The 22,534-nt window shown below is 33.0% G+C and overlaps 2 protein-coding genes across 3 annotated transcripts in view; one reads left to right on the top strand and one right to left on the bottom strand.

Annotated features, from left to right (window-relative positions):
* Positions 1 to 5,885, top strand: part of NECAB1 (N-terminal EF-hand calcium binding protein 1) — a 218,656-nt gene extending 212,771 nt beyond the window's left edge. The window contains exons 12-13 of the mRNA XM_059166058.1: positions 1,090 to 1,181; positions 4,352 to 5,885. Coding sequence (XP_059022041.1) covers positions 1,090 to 1,181; positions 4,352 to 4,377 — 118 coding nt within the window. The 3' untranslated portion in view covers positions 4,378 to 5,885. The remainder of the gene's footprint in view (positions 1 to 1,089; positions 1,182 to 4,351) is intronic.
* A 55-nt stretch (positions 5,886 to 5,940) lies between these two features.
* Positions 5,941 to 22,534, bottom strand: part of C3H8orf88 (chromosome 3 C8orf88 homolog) — a 43,288-nt gene continuing 26,694 nt past the window's right edge. For both annotated transcript variants that reach the window (XR_009351681.1, XM_059166060.1), the window contains 2 exons: positions 9,569 to 9,675; positions 5,941 to 7,790 (listed from right to left, as the gene is read on the bottom strand). Coding sequence is in view for 1 of the 2 variants with exons in the window: in XM_059166060.1 (XP_059022043.1) it covers positions 7,767 to 7,790; positions 9,569 to 9,675 (131 nt within the window). In the remaining variant the exon portion in view is untranslated. The remainder of the gene's footprint in view (positions 7,791 to 9,568; positions 9,676 to 22,534) is intronic.

The following is a 22,534-nucleotide window of genomic DNA, read 5'->3' as shown; positions in this document are numbered from 1 at the left end:
TGTTGTCAAGTAAGAGTTAGATATGGGTCGTGGGTGTCTTAAGTACCAGGAGGTTGGGAGGACAAAGGACACAGAAAAGGAAGGATGAGAAAATAATTTTACTTTCTAATTTTTCATAAACTTTGTGGCATTTTACTTTACAGTAAAACTATAACAGTTAACACCATCATGGCTTAAGTTTCTAAATATCTTTAAACTGCAAAAAAATTTAAAAATCAACTTCTCTTGGTAAGCATTCTATAGTGTATAATGTATATCAAACCATATTGTACATGTTGAATGTAGATATTTGTCAGTAACTTCTCAACAAAGTTAAACCAATATACCTCTTTTAAATTAAGATAATTACAAATAGGTAACATACAATTGGAAAAATGGGATGAAGAAAATTATTGCTATTGAAATTATATAGTACTAGTTTGTTTTAAATGGCAGAGAATACAGCCCTCTATTAAGCCCATATTTAAGGTTTTAAATATGGTAATGAAAGTAATAGAATACCAGGAAATTTAGTTATAAATTTACCTAATTTAGTTATAAATTTACCTAAAAGGTTTATTTTTGTGACTATTTTAAAACTATAATATATAATGACACAAATAGAATTTCAAACACAGAAGAGAGCTAAAGCCAACTTACTTAATCCTGTACTCAAGACCTACACTTTGAGATAGATGATTTTTCTTTTTTTCCCTAGAGAGAGGAAAATCTATAGTCTCTCTTCTTAGCTATCCTACTTTGAAATCATTCTGACAGCCAGTATATTCTTTTTTCTGTTTAAGCTACTTTCTGCAATTAAAGTCTTTCTCCTTTTATTTTCCATGGGAATTAATGTTCTTATTCTTAATTACATTAAAATATATAATTAATTAATATATTGCAATCTTATTATTATATATTCTTATATTGAAGACTTTTAAAAGTCTTCAGAAATTTTGTTTTTTAAGGCCAAATAACCATAAAAAGTCTATATTCAGAGACTTAATCCAAATCATCCAAAACCTTGCCACCGTGACTGAAGTCGATCTGTTGCACTCTACTTAGATTATAAAAGAAGCGCACAGCCTTAACCTGTAATTATTTATACAGCCACCTTCAGACAAATTATAGCAAGACATTCCAGAGAAGCAACGTGGACTTCTTGGAAACTCCAGAACTGACATCTACTATGCTAGTTCCTGGTAATTATCCTGATTTCAGTGCTTATATGCTTTTGTATTGTCTCTTGCTTTTAAAAGATGCATTTCTTACCCCTAAACCAAAATCAGTGGTGCTCTCTTTATTAGATCTTAAAATCTAAAAGTGGGGGGAGGAAATAGATCTATATAGTCTATTGTCTTTACTACTTAGTTGATCCTATTTGTATTCCTGGCTATATTAAACCTAGTATTAGTCATTTTTTTCTAGTCACATAGAGTAACCTATCTCACAAACTTGGGAGTCAAATCATGACATGTCCCAAAAAATTTATTCAAATGTTTTACCATATTATAATGTAGTGTACTGAATAAATTTGAAATGTGTAACCCATAGATTGCAGATTAGAATTATGCTGGAAACATTTTTAATAGCTGTTAAAATACTATTTGTAATTGGAGGAAAGCAGAATGGAAAGAGAAAATTGAAATTGTCTAAGAAGTTTCACGTAGCCAAGGCTTAAGATAATTGAGAACCAAAATTCATTTGTTCATCTACCCTTCCAGTCACCAATTAAATATATTTACTGAGTGTTTTATGGGTTAGGTACTGAGGATACTGGGATGCTTAGCTTTACTAGTGCTAGTTCCAATTTTGAATAAACATTATGTTGGGAGCTAGAGAGAGTGCAAAGTAAAAATTCAGTCCCTTCCCATAAAATGCTGTTCAGTAGGAAAGACAAATACTTGCAGAAAAAAACAAGCTCCAGCATAACACAGTAGTTACCGCTGGTGTCATAATATGCATGTGTATTTAGAGAAGGGATTGCTTTTTAACAGTTTTTTTTTTTTAAAAAGAGATGACCTGGAGTTCGAACTTTAAAGCAGAGTTGGACAAATAAAGATGGAAGAGACTTTGCTAGAAGTAAAATGTAGACATTAACAAAATATAAGATGTTAATGTTCTTGGCTAATTGGTACAAAGGTAAGAATAAGGCATAGGGCTTATACATGGTACATGTAGAGAGAGAGGAGAGTAGGAAATCAGGTTGAAAATATAATGAGTTTGAACTTAGTAATATGGATTCGTTAAAGGTTTCTGAGAGGCATAGTGAATGCTCTAATCAGTAGTAACTGGCAGGAGGAAGAAAGGTGGGTATCATGGAGAGGTGACAGATTGGTCAGGTAGGGCAATCTAGGCCAGAAAAAAGAAGGCATCTGAACCAGGAGCTACCCAGAGATAGTTCCCTTGCCAATACAGTTTTCAGGAGTTAACCATGGCAAGATATTTGAAGCCTGGGTTTAGTGAGAAAGGGTATAAATAAGAACAACTATCTGACAAAAGCATAGGAAAGTGCCTTTATTTAAAAGGGAAGGAAAAGCCTCTAAAGAGACAGAGGGGAACCACTCAGAGGTGGAGAGTCAGAGTAGTCAATTAGCAAGGAAACTGAAAGAGAAATACCATGCAAGGAACAGTGCTTGTCAGGGGCCTGTGTGGTGGGGTGGGACTGAAGAGAATGGGACTGAAACCTGGATTTGACAAGAGGTCACTGTTCAAGAGAACAGTTTTAATGCAGTGGTAGGGTAGATTTCAATGGATTAGGGAATAAATGGAAAGTGAAAAGGTAAATTCTAGAATTGAAGGTAGGTGAGGAGATGGGGGAGATCAGGTGTGAATGTTTTCCAGTCAGCAGCCTACCATCTCTGCCTGAGCTTTAGGTATATACTTACTCTAGATCTTAAGGACACGTTTATGGACTTACAGAATTTCCCTTGCTTATATCTCAGACCTACTACTCAAATAAGAAAGCCATGAATATGGCTGAAATTTTTGTTCTCTTTCTCTCTCAGAGCATTCCCTAATTTGGAGAGAAAAGTTGGGCACAAATAATACTGGATCGATTCTTATTCTCAGAACCCAAATTCAGTGCAGTTTAATGCCTTTTTTGTTAACCTATTTTGCATTAATTTCCATATCACATCTAATTTCAGCAGTGACCCCTGAAGTTTGGAAGAACAAAAAGAAAAAATAGGTCTGATTTCTAACACAATTTTTAAAATCTCCCTTAAGATTTTTAATATCTACTTGGGGCATCCTTTTCTTCTTTTGAATGTGGAAGTTTTATAAATTGCAACAGCAGACACACCTCTCTGGACAAACGGCTGGAATTAGCTTATAAATATTATTTAAAGTTTTAATGGCCATATGACTTCTAATATTTTTATTTTTTGTGTGTTTTCTACTAATATTTTTAGTAACCTGTCATGCATTTTGTTTGTTATATGGATATGAAGGTTAAAAATAAAAACAATTAAAAGCATTTCAGCTGTACATATTTAGACCTAAAATTAAAATCTGGAAAAAATACCTATTATAAAGAGATGGGTAGGTTTGTATTTTTAATTTAACTCACAAATTATGATTTCTGATAAGACTGCTTTTTTATTAAGTTTCTAAGTGGTTTACTGAAGAAACATCTTAAATATATTGCTATGGACTCTCAAATATCAAAATCTTTCAAATGAGGCATACTGAAGTACAGCCAAACAGCCCACTGGCCACCATAAAATACCCAGAGCAAAATATGAAGAATTCAGTCTGTGGAGCCAAGTATCCCTTGGCAAATGAGAGAGGCCTGTGGCTACGAGAAAAGAAGATACACATGAAAGTTAAGATCCTATTACCAACTAGTATATTTCTTAAATAGCTTTGCAAATTTCAGACCTTTCTATTTGTCTGTTTCTCACAGCATTCCATCAATCTTACTTCTTTGCTATAGATTTGACTTCGGGATATTTATATTCACTGGGGAAAACATTTTCAACCTTACAACATAGATACACTACATTTAAAACACATCCAGTTGCTTCTACCCAATCTTTTGGAAATTGTGATGTAAAAGTATTTTACATTCCCAAACTGCTGCCAGTACTGGGAGGATTAAAACAATATGATTTCATCCAGGGCATTTACAATCTCATTGCCAAGATAAGCTCCATTCATACATAACAAAGTATGACCAAGTGCCCAAAGACCTGGTACAAATATTGCATAGGAAGAGTTCAATCTTGGTTCAAATAGTAAATAGTGACTAACTTGAAAGATAATTATACAGACTAAAGGTGGGAGAAAATAGTCTAAGAATGATTACACCTTGACTAACTTAGCCCTGGCAATTATTTTCATTCAATAATGGTTGTTTTTCTCTTTTCAGCTTCATGGTGGATCCTGAACAACTAGATGTTCCTAGACATTTTATGGTTCCAAGTGCAAAACAAGTATTCTTATTGAAAATGTGAATTAGAAAATTCTCTGCAGTTACTAATCTACTCTGTACTTTTGTTTAATATATTTAAGATGTGCACTCTTCTAAAATGTCTTCTATATCTTTTATGTGAAGTTTACCTAAATTTTTGAAGTTCACTATTCTCAGTCTTTGCTGTTTTGCTACATTGTAACCTAAACCCTTCAGTGAAAGAATCTTAATATGTGAAAAAAGTGTACACATAAAGGAAAAAAATTGTGAAAAAGAAATGATAAAAAATAATTGAAGTGGGAACTTTTAGAGTATCACTTCATAGGATAGCTTTTGTAGATTTGTCATAAACTATCAAGGTTAAATCAGTGTTCTGTCATTTTTAAGTAACTGATTTTCTGTGAAGTTTATTCTTTGGTCGTGCTCCCTCCATTACCAATTCATGACCTTGTAAGTATTCACTTTACTGAAAAAGCTAATATGTGACCCAAAATGGTGTCCTTACATGCAGAGAGAGCAAAAGAAGGTGCACAAAGAAAAGGCCACGTTAGGACACAGTAAGAAGGTACCAACAGCAAGCCAGAAGAGGCCTCAGAAGAAATCAGCCTTGCTAGCACCTTGATCTTGGATTTCCAGGTTCTAGAACTGTGAGAAAATACCTTTCTATTGTTTAAGCTAAAAAAAAGTTAATACATGAGCATACAATAGTCTTGACTGTAATCTATAGACTTTATATACCTATCATGTTATAAACTGGTTTTTCACAAGTGAACAATTCTGTGATAGTTAGGGTACCATTTGGTACTGTAACACCATTATATCATTTATTATAGCATCATAATTATATGTAGGTTCAACAAATCAAAAAAATAGAATTTTACTTTGAGAAAATTTGATTCAAATTTTTTGGCATATGAGCCAGAGGACTAATTTACTTCTGGAAAATAGACATTTGCATTTAAATAATAAAATTTTAACCTAAGTAAATGAAGAAATACAAAATATAAGCACAAAATTTTAAGAGCATTCCCTCTTCCCAGGGAAGATACTGGACAGAAAACCTTTTCCAGTTTTAACACTAGAATGACAATTCTAATTTCACCAGAACAGTTGGTGTGTTCTGTGTACCTAGTACACTTTGCTATACAGGCTCATATAGTTTTAATAAAATCTATTCTGATAAATGCTGCTAATAAAAATCCAGTGCAGATTAAGTCTATTTCTGTTATTCTATAATCCAAATGCCTTTGCAACCACAGGTCTTCAAGGAAAAACTGTAAGGCAATTTTTTTTTCTTTTACTGTTAGAAAACTCAGATTGAACTAAATTATATTTTTAAATATAAAATTTGACCTAAAAATTTCTCAAACGAATTAGCTTCTATCAAAGGTATACCTTTGTATATGCCTCAGTCCTCGTCCATCTAAGTAATTTTTTTCATAACTTATACAAGACAAGGGCAGTAAATTTTGACATATACACACCTACACACACACAAACACATATATATAGTCACTTCTAAAGATGACAAACACTATGAAACAACACCTGGCTCAACTCTTTTAATTTATATACAAAGCAGAGAATATTAATGAAGATGTACAATGATTACTCAGACAAGCTATACATATGTACAAAGGCAAACAGATAATAAAACAGACTTTGCAGTCTCACTCTGATTATATACAGTGACTTTTGACATAAAACTTCTTGAAAGGTTATGAATGGTTTCAAAAAATACAAATTATAGCCAATCAAAACATATTTCAGTATTAGATTAAGAAAGTACGTAAGTCTTTTAAGTGTGAGGCAGTTTGCAAAGTACCATGGTGGTATGACTTTAAAAAGGTTTCTGCCCTCAATAACAGTGCTGAGTGGAAGAGCTCTTTAGATTCCAAACTGGAATAAGTTCTATTACCATTTTTTTAATTAGAGTCAAAAAAAAAAAAAAAACCCCTTTGAGAACAAGCAAATAATAAACCAATTTAATTATGGTAATACCTCAGCTCTTATACAAATTATACATAAATTGTTGTGTGTGTGTGTATATATATATGTATATACACACTGGAACCTATAATAATATAAAGGGAAAATAGGACAAAAAATAAATCTGGGCCCTAAAGGTTTAAATGTATCATTTTTAAGTAATCCAGAAATTTATGGTTTTAGTGTATTTTTTCCCCCTTGGGGAGCGAAGTAATGAAAGGTAGTGTACTAAAAGACCAAGATGGGAAGCCTACCATGGACTAAAGCTTGAATCCAGGTAAAAAAGCCCAAAGACCAGTGAAGAAAAAGTTACTGGTTTTAGGATTATAATTTTATGATAAAACTTTCTGCCAAATGAGGATCTTGAATGCCTTGCCTGTAGACCTGGGGATTTCTGAGAATAGAATTAAGGAGAGTTTACACTTACCTTTATATCAGCAATTTTTTTTTTACACTATGCAGGAAGAAACTCTTTTTATCAATAGTAATGTCCAGAGTGACAAAATGCAGGAGATTTATTATATAAAATTTCTAGGAGCTAAAAGCTTAGCCCCCAAATTCTTCATCCATACATGTTCTTGTCATAAGAAATTAAAGAATTGAAACTTAATGTACCTCAATTACTTGCAAATGCCTAAATCTTTCCTCTTTTGGAAAAAAAAAAAATCAGTATTAATTTGCAATTGCCTAACTTCTGTTCATGGAGTCTGATTAGAGACAACAAGTAGCAGCTGTTTTCACCTTGAGTTTCCTTGTTTCCAAATTGTCCATCTCTGCTAGTAATCATGAATATTGAACAATTTTATCAAAAACCTAGAGACCAAAGAAATGCCTGTTAAAATATTCTCCTTCCTGTCATTGAGAACCTATGCATTGAACATCCTGGGTCATTTAAGCCTCTGGAGAGATTGTAAAGATCCTTTGAGAGTGCTGGTTTGAAATCAGTGGAAAACAGAACAAAAGCCAACTTTAGAAACAACAAGAAATTATGTACCATATATACATCATAGCAAATACTTTATATTTGAGAATCTTTACAGCTTACATTTCCATTCCATTATTACAAGAGATGAAAAACAAAAAATTGCAAGTAGCATGCAAATTATAAATACAGCCTTCCCTACTAACCAAATTCTTACTTTCCAGTGTTACTTCCCAATTTATGCAGGAAACTGCCTGCAAAGCTGAAACTGATTAGAAAATTCTTTATAGTTTAAAATATTTCTCATTTTAGGAGAAACCAAATACCCAACCATCAAAATTAAAAATAAACTGAATTGTCACAGTCCATTACAGTTATTGTTACTAGATCCACTTCATTTGCAGGTGTCCAAAATAGAAAATGAATAATTCTTTATCTTCAAATTCATTTGTTCTTAAAATGCTACTTAAAACTTTGGTGGTTTTCCTGTAACATAAAAGAAAAAGTTAATTTATCAATTAGATTGAAAAGATACAGTTTTTACTACTTAGTTTATCAAACCAAATACTGTGATCCTATTAAGTGTTTACAGATCTTAAATGCATGTTACTATACAAAGTATTAAAGTAACTGGAATTTGTCAAAACAGTTCTATGTTTAAAAAAATATGTAATTCATTTTTAAATATATTAGATTGTATTCCAAACCTATTCTGTTTTTGTGGTACTTGGCTTGTTCAAAATAATGTGTCTGTCTAAATTTTATTTACAAAATAAAATATTAGAGATGAAATAGGTGTGCAAATGAAAAAAATGACCATATTTTATATAGCATTCAAGTTTAGATTTATTCATACATATGCCTACGATTTTTTTTCTGAACAGGTGGGATAATTTGAACATTGTATTAGGAAAAAAACTTAAATTTCTGACTGAACTGACTACAGTTCTACAAGTTTGGAATTTTAAAAAAGAGGCTTTGTATTCCAAATGGTTGGAAAGCACAGGAGATGTTATATCTCCCATATGAGCCATTCTCAGCATACTTATATTTTGAGTTCATCTCAATAGAATACTTTTACCCATATAAAAAAGATTGTGAAAACTTTAAAGTCAAACTCTAGTCAAAATGGAAATAAAGGCAATTTACTAAGTGCATAATAAGCACTAAGTACTATCCAAGTCCTGCTATACATTACCAACTTCATCTGCAATCACAAAACTAAGGTTTCAAGGTTAAATGACCTAAGTTTGAACAGTGTACTAATGCACAAGGTGAAGCTACAATTTGAACCCAAGTCTGATACCAACATTCCTGTCGTTTCCAATCAATGTGCTAAAAGATAGGTGTATTTATTGTATTTTATTTTGATGAAATCTGATGCAGTGACACAAATATAAGACACTAAGAACAGCAAAAACACACTGAAGAATAAGTAGGGTGACTTGTTTTACTATGTAAAAAGATAAATTGAGAAGAGTAAGGGCATAGAAACACACCACACATATATTGCCACAAGGGCGGCAGAGGACTATTCTTTGAGAAAATATTGCTAGGATGACTGGATATTCATGTAGAAAAAAATAAAACTTGACCCCTACTTTACATCATAAAGTAAAATCAACTGCAAATGAATTACAGAACTTAAAAACAATAGAATTTTTAGGCTCCTTATCTTTCAATGCAAAAAATATTTCTTAAAATATAATTCCATTCTATTTCTTGGCCAGAGTGGTAATTACTTACAGTAATTAGGTATATTATACATGTAATGAAAATTTAGAATGGGAAATTAGAGAATCGATTCCATTTACTATAGCACCAAGAACCATAAGACACCTTGGAATAAACCAAGAGGTAAAGGACCTCAAGGAACTACAGAACACTCATGAAAGAAATTAAAGAAGACACCAAAAGATGTAAAAGCATTCCATGCTCATGGATCAGAAGAATAAACATTGTTAAAATGTCTATTCTGCCCAGCGCAATCTATACTTTCAATGCCATCCCGATCAAAATTCTACCAGCATTTTTCAAAGTCCTAGAACAAACAATCTTAAAATATGTATGGAACCAGAAAAGACCCTGAACTGCTAAGGAAATGTTGAAAAAGAAAAACAAAGCTGGGGTTATATTATACATTTGGATTTATGTACTTTTCTGAATTATATTCCATAATAAAATTAAAAATCTAAGGAAAGAATCCAGTGAAAATACTAAAGACAAATATTTTAGAATTAATGTAAAATTAGGAAACTACTTACTGGTTTTTGAAGTACAATGGGATGATCAGGCAGAAAGTCTGGTTTTTTTCTGCAGATGGAAACGCTTGAGAGCTTCAACAGGAAATCTCTGCTGTATTTAATTCTCTCTATAGATATTAAACATCAGATGTAATGCTATAAAATAAAGAACTCTCCCAGAACACTTTTTGGCTCATTGTTTTCTGAATGTCCCTTAATAATCCATTATTTTATAAAATGATGAGTAGTTTCTATGCAAAAGAGAAGAGAAGCAAAATTTTTGACAAGTAGCTACTGCTTCCTTTTTTCCTTTTACATGGAAAGGAAGCCAAGTAACCAAGGAAAAGTGGGAGAAAGAGAAACATTTCAGAAAATCAGTAATGGATGCATGGTTTCTTTCATCTGGCTATTCATATTTAGTGAAGGGATCTTAAAAAGTTTAATGGCAGGAATATGTGTTGGGCAATTCTGATCCTGCCAAAATAGAACCCCAATAAGTCTGTCTAGTCTTCATATTTACTTAAAATGTAATACAAACAAAATAAATTCAAGAAAAATTTATTGTATATCTACGCATCAGAGATGTGCTAGTAATGGTGAAAAAGATCCAAGACAGGGTCCCTATCTTTAAAGGAGAATAAAAACAAAGCTTCAAATATCTGCATGTTTCTCATCAGAAACTATCACCATAAAAGATCACTTGCTGAGCCAGAAACAGCAGAGCAGTATCTTTAAAGTGCTAATAGAAAAGAACGGACAAGCTAGAATTCCATGCTGTGAAACAACAACAAAAAAAACATACTGGTCTCCATCCCTGGTTCCTTGCACAAAGCTCCTAAAACCCTTGTAATTTTGTTAAATGATAAGAATACTTGAAGCATCTTTTGTTGTAGTATTTGGTTTTTTACCTTACTTCCTGACATACAGCTCTTAAATCCCCTGGATTTTCCTGGGTGAAAGAAATGCCCTTCGTTCTAATGAGGTGATTTCTGGTGGCCTTCTGGACAGAGGCTGGTCAACAAAAAGATCAAGCCATGATTAGAAGCTTGAGACTTTCAGTCCCACCTCCAGCTCTTCCTAGAAGGCGAAGGGCTGAAGACTGAGTTAATGATTAATCATGCCACATGATGACGCCTCCATAAAAATCCCCAACGTATGGGGTATGGAGAGCATCTGGGTTGAGGAACACATCCATGTACCCAGAGGGTGGCACACTCCAATTCCACAGGGATAGAAGCTCTAGCACATGGGACCCTTCTAGACCTCACTCCTACATATCTCTTCCTTCATCTGTATCCTTTATCATATCTTTTATTATATAATAAACTGGTTAAGTATTTTCCCTAAGTTCTGTGAGCTGTTCTAGCAAATGATCAAATCCAAGAAGGGAGACTTAACCTCTAATTTAGAAGTTTTGAGTAATCTGGGGACCTACTACTTACAACTGTCATCTGAAGTGGAGGGTAGTTGTGTGAAACTGAAACATGTGAGATTAAAAGACATTTTCAGAAAAGAAAGAAAACTAAAAATGTATAACTAGTAGAGTTAGTTAATCTACAAGAAATGCTAAAGGAAGTTTCTCAGGTTGAAAGGCAGTGATACTACACAGAAACCTTAATACTCAGAAATGAAGAATAAAAGAAGGGTAAATAGCTGAATAAATAGAATGGTCTTTTTTCCCCTCTAAATTTTGTGTGTGTGGATATTGAAAGCAAAACTTATGACACTGTCTAGTGGAGATATAATACAATAACAGCAAAAAGGTCAGGGCAATGGAGCAGAGGGAAGAAACCTACACATGGTTGCAACGTTTTACCATCACCATTCTGCATGTAGTAGTATAATATTAACAAGAACACTGAGACATTATAATCCCTAGACAAACAACCTCAAAATACAAGAAAATATAGCTAAAAATTTGATATAATCAAATACCAACAAAAATTTAAAAATACCCAAAAGAAAGCAGAAAAGGGAAAAACGGGACAAACAGAAAATAAATAATGAAAGGCCTTAATCCAACTGTATCACCTTAAATGTTAATGGTCTAAACAAGGTGTCAACAAACTTTTTTCTGTAAAAGGCCTAACAGTAAATATTTGAGAGTTTTGGGACATAAAGTCTCTGTCACAACTGCTCAGTATAATAGTGTAAAAGCAGCTACAGAAAAGCATGTTGCTATGTTCCAATAAAATTTAATTTTCAAAACAGGGATTTGAACTAAGGAACATGGTTTGCTCTTAGATTAAACACCGTGATTAAAGGCCATAAACTGACACCATGGATTAAAAAAAGAAAACCTTACTATTATATGCTGCCTATAAGACATACATGGTTGAAAGTAAATGGACATAAAAATATATACCATGCAAAAAGTAGGAATAAGAAGGCAGGAATGGCTATCTCAATATCAGCTAAAGAGAGAATTACTGATGTGCTGTGCCAAATGACAAAGTTTCAAAATACATAAAGGAAAACTGACAAAAGAAATAGGCAATTCCACAAAAATATCAAGTAACACAAAATTATCTCCTCACTGCTTTAAAGAACTAAACAAAAGAATCAGAAAATACTTAGATCTGCACAATATCAACCACCTTGATTTAACTAACAGTTATAGAAACTATATCAACAACTTCAAAATACAGATTATTTTCAAGTAGACATGATAGAGTCACCAAGACAAATCATGTGCTGGGCTATAAAACAAGTCTCAGTGAATTTAAGGGGCTTAAAAAAAAAAATCAAACAAGAAGACATTACAAATAATACCATACAAAAAAATCATACATAATAGAACTCTAGGAACAATTATCCATCAAACAAGTTTGACAGCCAGTAAGAAATGGACAAATTCCTAGAAATATAGAAGCTATCAAAACTGAATCACAAAGAAGAGAAAATGTGAACAAATTATTAGTAAGGAGATTGTTACCAGTAATCAAAAAACCTCCCAACAAACAAAAATCCAGAACCAGATGAATTCTACCAAACATTCAAAGAATTAATACCAATCCTTCTGAAACTCTTCCAAACTCTTCTAAACTCATGAGACCAGCATTACCCTGATACATGCTTTTCTCAAAGGATCCCAGAAAAAAATTCAGGCCTTGATTAACATGGATGCAAAAATCCTCAACAAAATATCAGCAAACAAAATTCAACCATACATTTAAAAGATCATAGTGGAAACATACAGAAAAACATCCCTCAACATAATAAAATCCAAGGAGGATAAGCCCACAGTTAAAAGCATACCCAATGGTGAAAGTTGAAATCTTTTTCTCTAAGATCAGGAACAAGATAAGGATGTCTACTCTTTTCACTTTTATTCAGCATTGTACTGGAAGTCATAGCCACAATGATCAGATAAAAAATACAAGGCATTCAAATTGGTAAGAAAGATGTAAAACTGTCACTGTTTGCAGATTGCATGATACTTTATATGGAAAACCCTAAAGACTCCCTAAAAAAAACTATTAGAAAAAGTGAATTCAATAATATGCAGAATACAATTAAAATACAGAAATCTATTATGTTTCCATACACTAATTACAAATTATCACAAAGAGAAATTAGGAAAACAATCCCATTTACAACTGCATTAGAAAAATAAAATAGGAATAAATGTAGCCACGAGGTTAACAAAAAAAAAAAAAAAAACTATACTCTAAAAAAACTATAGCACACTGATGAGAGAAACTGAAGATGACACAAATAAACAGAAAGATATTCCATGCTCATGGACTGGAAGAACTGATATTGTTAAAATAGTTCATATTACCTAAAGCAATTTACAGATTTAATGCAATTCCTACTAAAATACTAACTGCATTTTTCACAGAGGTGGAACCAAAAAATTCTAAAACGTGTGGAACCAAAAAAGACCATGAGCAGCTAAATCTATCTTGAGACAGAACAAAAACTAAAGATACCACACTCCACTTTCAAACTATACTATACGAAGCTATGAAACTATTATGGTATCCGCTACAAAAAAAGACCTACAGATCAAATGGAACAGAATAGGGAACTCAGAAACAAACCCACACTTACATGGTCAATTAATTTATGATAAAGAGTCAAGAATACACAATGGGGAAAGACAGTCTCTTCAAGGAAGGTCTGGGTGGTTCAGTCGGTTAAGCCTCTGCCTTTGGTTCAAGATTGAGCACTGGCAGGCTCCCCAATCAGTAGGGAGTCTCCTCCTCCCCTTCCTTCTCCCTCTGTGGCACCCCGCATTCTCTCTCAAATAAATAAAATCTTAAAAACAAAAACAAAAAAATGGTCTCTTCAATATGGTGTTGGGAAAACTGCACAGCAATATACCAAAGAATGAAACATGACTGCTTTCTTACACTTTATTTCTTACAAAAATAAACTCAAAATGGATGAAAGAGCTAAAAGTAAGACTTAAAACCACAAATCTCCTAAAATAAAATAAAAGGTAATAATCTCTTGGACCTTAGTCTCAGCAAGATTTTTTTTAGATCTGTCTCATTAGGCAAGGGAAGCAAAAGCAAAAATAAACAATTGGGACTATATCAAATTAAAAAGCTTTTACAAGGCAAAAAGAAACCAACAAAATTAAAACATGACTTATTGAATAGGAGAAGATATTTGCAAATGATACAACTAATAAGAGGTTAATATCTAAAATATATAAAGAACTCTACAACTCAACACTGAAATAAATCCCAATTAACAATGGGCAGAGAACCTGAATAGACACTTTTCCAAAAACACAGATGTAAAAAGACACATGAAATTATGATCAACATTTAAGCATCAGAGGAATATAAATCATAACCACAATGAGCTATCATTTCACTTCACACTGGTCTGAATAGCTGGTATATCAAAAAGACAAAAAATAACAAACATTGACAAGCATATGGAGAAAAGGAAACTCATGCAATTTGTGAGAATGTAAACTGGTACAGCCACTATGAAACATAGTATTGAAGATTCTTCAGAAAATTAAAAATAGGGGCGCCTGGGTGGCTCAGTGGATTAAGCCACTGCCTTCGGCTCAGGTCATGATCTCAGTTTCCTGGGATCGAGCCCCGCATCGGGCTCTTTGCTCAGCGGAAGCCTGCTTCTCTCTCTCTCTGCCTGACTCTCCGCCTACTTGTGATTTCTCTCTCTGTCAAATAAATAATAAATAAAAAATCTTTAAAAAAAAAAAAAAGAAAAAGAAAAGAAAATTAAAAATAGAAATATAAAATCCAGCAATTCCCATTCTGTGTGTTTACCCAAAAAACAAAAACTGTATTTCAAAAATATATATGTACCCCACGTTCACTGCAGCATTATTTACAATAGCCAAGGTATGGAAGCAACCTGTTTACTGATATGGAAATGGGTAAAGAAAGTGTGGTGTGTATATGTGTATATATATATATATATATATATATATATATATATATATAAATATTTTATTGTGTATATATATACACAATAAAATATTTATTACTCAACCATAAAAAAGAATGAAATCTTGCCATTTGTGACAATATGGATGAACTTAGTATTAAGTAGAGTCAAATATGTCAAATGGAGAAAGACAAATATGGCACAACCTCACTTACATGGAATCTTAAAAAAAAAAAAAAAGTGTTACAGGTCACTGAACCAATTGGAGGCTGCCAGAGTCAGGGGTGGACCATACGCAAAGTGGGGAAGGAGGTTAAAAGGTATAAATTTCCAGTTATAAAATAAGTAAGTCATGGGGATAATATGCACGATGGTGACTATAGTTAATAATATTGAACCATACATACAAAAGTTGCCAAGAGAGTACAATATGAGAAAAAAAATTTTTTTATAAAAAAAGTACTTTATATACTATATAAAAATATTTTTTACTATACTTATAGTATATACTATATGCTATACTTATAGTATTTTTTTATAAAAATATTTTTATAGTACTTTGGAAATAAGTACCTCTTAGAATTGCTATAACTAAAAAATCATATGAACTGTCAATACCAAGTGTTAGCAAGGACTAAAAGCATCTAGAATTTCCAGATATTTCTGGTGTTAGTCACTTGGGAAAAATGTGTCATGAAATTAGGCATATATATTTACCATGTTACCTAGGAATCCCATTTCTACCCAAGAGAATGAAAACGTATGTCCATACAGAACTTTTACAGGAATGTTCATAGGAACATTATTCATGCTTTCCAAAACTGAAAACAACAAAAATGTCCATCAACAGGAAATAGATCAACAAAATGTGGTATATCCATACAATGAACATACTTACTCAACAATAAAAATGAAGGAACTACTGATAAGTGCTACAACATAGATGAGCCTGAAAAACATGTTAAGTGAAAGAAGCCATATGTACAATATTTATTGTATGATTACATTTACATGAAATGGCCAGAAAAAGCAAATCAATAGAGAAAGACAATGATTAATATTAGTTGCCTGGGAATGGGTGCTGACTGTAAATGTAGACAGGATGCTTTTTGTAGTGATAAGGAGGTTCTAAAACCGTACTGTTCAAATGGTCACACAACTCTGCAAATTTACTTAAAAAGACAATAAAGTATATAGTATAGTTAAAATGGTATATTTTACAGTATGTAAATTATTCCTCAGTAAAGCTCTTTTGTTTGGGTTTTGGTTTTTGTTTTGTCTTAGATTTATTTATTTTAGCAGCAGGAGGAACAGAGAGAGAAGGGAGAGAATATTAAGCAAATGTCAAACTGAGCAGGGAGCCCAACGTAGGGCTCAATCTCAGGACCCTAAGACCATGACCTGAGCTGAAATCAAGAGTGAGATGCCTAACCAAATGTGCCACCCAGCTGCCCCAATAAAGATCTTTTAAAAAGGAATAGGCACTGCAGGCTAAGGATTCTGAACTTCGAGAATGAAAAAGAGAGGTACAGACTGGGCAGCTCTTGAAGCTGTAGTGCCACATATAAAAGCTGAATAAGAATTTTCCAGTGATGGAAATTACTTGTAGCTTTTAAAAGAACTAGTGGCTAACACTCAATCCCAAGTTGTTCTCTGGACTGTGCTGCCAGATAAAGAAATTGGGGAAAGCTATTAGGAAGCAAAACCAAAACAATGAGAAGATGAAAATAAGAAAGAAAATATAAGAAAATTACAGAATCAAGTAGACTAATATCACTAGTATCTGACTATAACAGGCATTTCAGGAAGAAGATAGACAAGATAGAGATGAGAAAATTATCAAAGAAATATCCACAACTTTCCACATAAGAAGAACCAAAGTGCACCAACTGCCCAGCGGGTAAAAAATGAAGTTGAAAAAAACCTACACAAAGATACATTAGGAAATTTTAAAAAGCAAAGATAAACACACAATCAAAATAAATCCAAAGCCAGTAACAGCAAAAACAAAAAGCAAACCAAAACAAGGCCATTTATAAGTACTGGAAACCTGAATGGCACTGAACTTTGGAGATTTAAAAACCAATTAATATAGCCTGCTGGAAAATGAAGCAAAATGCCTTAAAATTTTAGAATGAAAATAATTTCAACCTGGAATTTTGTTAATCAAACATTTATATTTATATTTAATCCATACAGTGAAAACTCAGCTAGTTCTGTATGAATGTGAGGTCCCAAAGTAAAGTCTCCTGAGGTTGAAGACTCACTCCCTGCCTTAGGAAGGTTTCACTCAGCAAGTTTTGATAATACTACCAAGGAGAATTCTGCAATTCTCCTTTTCCTCCTCCTCCATAGCTTTATTGAAGTATAATTCACATATTGTAAAATTCATTCCTTTTGAGTGTGCAGCTAAATGATTTTTAGTATATTTACAGAGCTGGGAAATCACAGCTACCACAGTCTATTTTTAGAGTATTTATATCAACTACCATCTGATACCTCATTCCCGTTTGCAATCACTCTTCACTCTTAATCCCATCTAAACGGAATCATTACTTTCTATAGATTTGCCTTTTCTAGATATTTTATATAAATGGAATCTTTGTGTCTGGCTTCAGAAGTTCATTCTACCTAGAATTTTCTAACTAACCAAAATATCAATCAAGTATGTAATTAGTACATTTTCAAATACACAAATTCAAAGAATTCACAAACCAATACCCTTTTTTGAAACTCCTGGAAAATGCACTGAGCAAAATGAGGAGGTAAATCAAAAAAGAAGAAAACAGGAGTCAAGATTGAAATAAGAGAGTAAGTCAGCAAAAGTAACCAAGAAAGAAACCCTGAAAGTTTATCTCTCCACCAGAGCAACAAACTGTCAAAAACCTCCAGAACCAACTTCTTCTGAATTCTGGAATCAAAAGCTTACAAAACCAGAGGAATGCTTAGTAAAGAAAAGAACAGCTAAATATGCTACAGAATTTTGTGGCATTTTAACTTGCCTGAAAACATCTCCCCAATCCAGGTTAGCAATGGCTTTGAAAACAGCTGCTCTCATTCCTGGTACAGGTTCCCAGTACTGTAGAGAACAGTGAGTAGTGCAAATCATATTCTGAGAGAACTGCGGTTGTTCATTTTGACCTATCTGCTGACTCCCTAAAGAATCATCTCAAAGGATTTGCCTTTAACTCACCTAAGAACTCTCCAGGGCCTAATGCTGCTATCTGAATCCATTTGTCGAAACACTTAGAGGGAAATGTAATAGCCAATTCCATCTGGGAGAAGGGATAACAAAGCAAACAATAGGAAAACCCAAAAAGTTTAGGAATAAAGATTAGGGTAAAAAGATTAGGGTAAAACATGCTTGGGGGAATAAGGGCACAGAAAGACTCAGATGTTCCTAGAAATCTGAAAGGCTACATGTAATGTAAAGGCTAGGCTCATGCTCATAGAGAGACTTGAGAAGATCTTAAGCTGTCACCTCTAGCTAACCTTCCAGTTTCTCAGGAACAAGAAGTCAAAAAATAGCTGTAAACTGCCTGATCAAGTATTTACTAAAGGCACAGCCCAACACGCATATGAAAGTCATATGCAAAGATGAGGGGGTTCTTTTTCCTTGTATATTTTTTGGTTCTAGGTATTGAGAATTCTGCCAAATCAGCAGGTGACCATGCAGATATCACAATGGAGATTTGAGTGGCCACATATAACAAACATGGACTTTACATTAGTTCACAAAAGTCACCAGATAAACAACAAAAATTACAACAAGGGAGAAAATCTGATTCCAGGTTAATACATTATACTCAAAACACTCAGTTTCCAAAAACAACAAAATACAATGCATGCAATGAATGAAGAATGTATGGTCCATACATAGGAAAAAAAGAAATTAATAGAAACTTTCTCTGAGGATACAGAGATATTGGATTTACTAGAGAAAGACTTTAAACTATTTTAACTATGCTCAAAGAACCAAAGAAAGTGTCTTGCCAAATAGAAAATATCAATAAAGAAACAAAAAATTATAAAAAGGAACCAAACAAATCCTGGGAAAAAAGTACAATAACCAAAGTGAAAACCACTAGAATGGTTCAATAGCAGATATGAGCAGGCAGAAGATAGAGTGAGCAAATATAAAGTCAACTGACATTAGCCAGTCTGAGAAGTAGAAAGAAAAAAAAAAAATGAAGAAGAATAAATGGAACCTAAGATATTTGTCAAAGCACAGCGAAAATACCAACAAATGCATAATGGGAGTCATAGGAGGAGAGGTTGAGAAAGGACAAAAAATATTTTACGAAATAATGTCGGAAAACTCCCTAAATTTGGTGAAATACATACACTGACACAACCAAGAAGCTCAATGAACTACAAACTGAATACACTCAAAGAGGTTCACACTGATAAGCATTATAAGCAAACTGTTATAAGACAGTTCTTGCCTTAGAAAAAGTGCTAAAGGGAATCCTTTAAGCTAAAATAAGAAAGCACAAAGTAACTAGACTCCACATCAAGAAGTAAACAACAGCAAACCTAACTACACTGGCAAGTTAAAAAGTAGTATCAATGAATTTTTGGATGTAAATCCTCTTTATTTCTATATGACTTGAAAGACAACTACATAAAATTGCAGAATTATAAATCTAGATTAATACATTATACAACATTTGAAGATGGAATTTGTGACAATGGCATTATAAGGTGGGATGACACTACATGGGGAAAATTTTGTATACTATTGAAACTAAATTGATATTAATTCACACTAGATTGTTATAAATTAAATAATTCCCCAGTACAACTACTAGGAAAATAACTTCAAAATATATAATAAGGGATATGAAAAGGAAATAAAAATGATACAAGAATTTATTAAACACAAAAGAAGGTTTTAATGGAGGAAATGAAAAACAAAAAAGATACAAGACATAGAAGACAAATAGCAAAATGGAAAATGGGTGGAGTTAGTCCTTCTTTACTATTAATTACAATTAAATATCAGTCATAAACACTCCAATTAAAAGTCAGGGATTGGTAGAATGGATTAAAAATATGATCCAAGGGGCGCCTGGGTGGCTCAGTGGGTTAAAGCCTCTGCCTTCGGCTCAGGTCATGATCTCAGGGTCCTGGGATCGAGCCCCGCATCGGGCTCTCTACTCAGCGGGAAGCCTGCTTCTACCTCTCTCTCTGCCTGCCTCTCTGCCTACTTGTGATCTCTATCTGTCAAATGAATAAATAAAATCTTTAAAAAAAAAATATGATCCAATTATATACTGTCTGAAGACACTTACTTTAAGTCCAATCACAAAAGTAAGTTAAAAATGAATGAATAAAAAGATGTTTGATGCAGACAATAACTAAGAGAGAGCTGGATTGAGTATGCTATAACAACAGACAAAAACGGACTTTAAGGCAAAAATTATTTTTTGAGATAAAGAGATAAAGGAGAATATTATACAATGATAAAAATATCAATTACCTAACAACAGAAGAGAAAATGACAGAATCGGAGGCAAACACAGAATTTAATAACAGGTGGAGATTCCAAGGACCCCACTTTCAATAATGAACAAAAAAACTAGACAGATCAACAAGGAAATAAACAGAGCACGAACAACATTATAAACCAACTAAACCTAACAAACAAATACAGAACACTTCACTCAGAAATACCAGAATGTACATTCTTCTGAAGTACACATGAAACTTTCTCCAGGATGCAGAAAGTGTGAGGCTACAGAATAAGTCTTAATAAATATATAGTTTTTTAAGATTTTATTTATTTATTTGACAGAGAGATCACAAGTAGGCAGAGAGGCAGGCAGACAGAGAGAGAGAGAAGCAGGCCCCCCGCTGAGCAGAGAGCCCAATGTGGGTCTCAATCCCAGAACCTTGGGATCATGACCTGAGCCGAAGGAAGAGGCTTTAACCCACTAAGCCACCCAGGTGCACCAAGTCTTAATAAATTTAAAAAACAATGGTATCATACAAAACAACCTGACTATAAAGAAATGAGAGTAGAAATCAATAACAGAAGTAAAACTGGAAAATTCACAAATATGTGGAAGTTAAAAATATATGCTCAAACCAATGGATCAAACAATAAATAACAGAGGACTGAGAAATACTTTTAGACAAAAGAAAACAAAGACACAACATACCAAACTTTAAAGGATACAGAAAAAGCAGTGCTTAGAGCAAAATTTATAACTATAAATGCCTATATTAAAAAAGAATAGCTCAAATCAATACCTAACATCAAACATTAAGAAACTAGAAAAAGAAAAGCAGACCAAATAAAAAACTAGCAGAACAAATGAAATAATAAAAGAGAGTAAAGATAGACAGAAAAACAATAAATCAACAAACCAAAGTTGACTATTTAAAAGGACCAAAATTGACAAAAATCAACTAGAGAAAGGCTCAAATTACTAAAATAATGAGTAACAAAGATTTTGTATCCTACAGCTTTACTGAATTAATTTATTAGCTCTACTAATTTTTCACATGTACTACACTTTAGGATTTTCTAGGTATAAGATTGTGTCATCTGTGAATAAAGATAACTTTACTTTGTCCTTTCCAATTTGAATGTCTTTTCTTTTTCTTGTCTAATTGCTCTGGCTAGCACTTCCCAGTATAATGTTGAATGAAAATGGTGAAAATGGCGATCCTTGACTTGCTCTTGATCTTAGTAGGGGAAACTTGCAGTCTTTTACCACTACGATGTTAGCTATGGGCTTTTCATATATACCCTTTATTATGTTGAGGAAATTCCCTTTTATTTCTTGCTTGCTGAGAGTGTTTATTAAGAGAGAGTATCGGATTTTGTAAAATGGTTTTTCTGCAACAATAGAGATGGTGATGTATTTTTTTTGTCCCTGCATTCTGTTAATGTGGTGTGTTATACAAATTGATTTTCACATGTTGAGCCACCCTTGCATTCTTGGGATTAATCCCGCATGGCCATGATATGTCATCTTTTTACTATGCTGCTAGGTTTGGTTTGCTGGTATTTTTACACCTATATTCTAAGGATTACAGTTTTCTTTTCACAGGATGTCTTTGTCTGGCTTTGGTAGCAGAATAATACTGGCCTAAAATGATAGCTGAGAAGTGTTCCTCTTCAATTTTTTGGAAGAGTTTGAGCAAGTAGTGTTAATTCTTTGTTATATGTTTGGTAGAATTCACCAGTGGAGCCATCAAATCCTGGACTTCTCTTTGTTAGGAGATTTTTTTTATCTCCTATCTCCATCCTGTCTATGTGTTTATTTAGATATTCTATTTCATCTTAAGGAAGTTTTGGTATTTTCTATGTTTTTAGTAATTTTTCTATTGTACCTAGGTCATCTAATTTGCTGGTATACCCTTAACTGTTCATAGTATTTTCTTAAAATCCTTTTTATTTCTCTAAGCTCAAAGTAATGTCCCCATACAAAATCAGCTTTATTTTCTACATTATCAATGAATAAGAGTCAAAATTTAAAAAAGGAAATTAAAGAAAAAGTCCCCCCCCAAAAAAGGAAAAGAAATCAGTTCCATTAGTATGACAAAGAATAATTAGGAGTAAATTTAACTGACGAGGTACAAGACTTTTACACTGAAAAC

Source organism: Mustela lutreola, chromosome 3 (genome assembly GCF_030435805.1).
Source record: "Mustela lutreola isolate mMusLut2 chromosome 3, mMusLut2.pri, whole genome shotgun sequence".
Classification (NCBI taxonomy): Eukaryota; Metazoa; Chordata; class Mammalia; order Carnivora; family Mustelidae; genus Mustela; species Mustela lutreola.
This window is presented reverse-complemented; position numbering and strand designations above follow the sequence as displayed.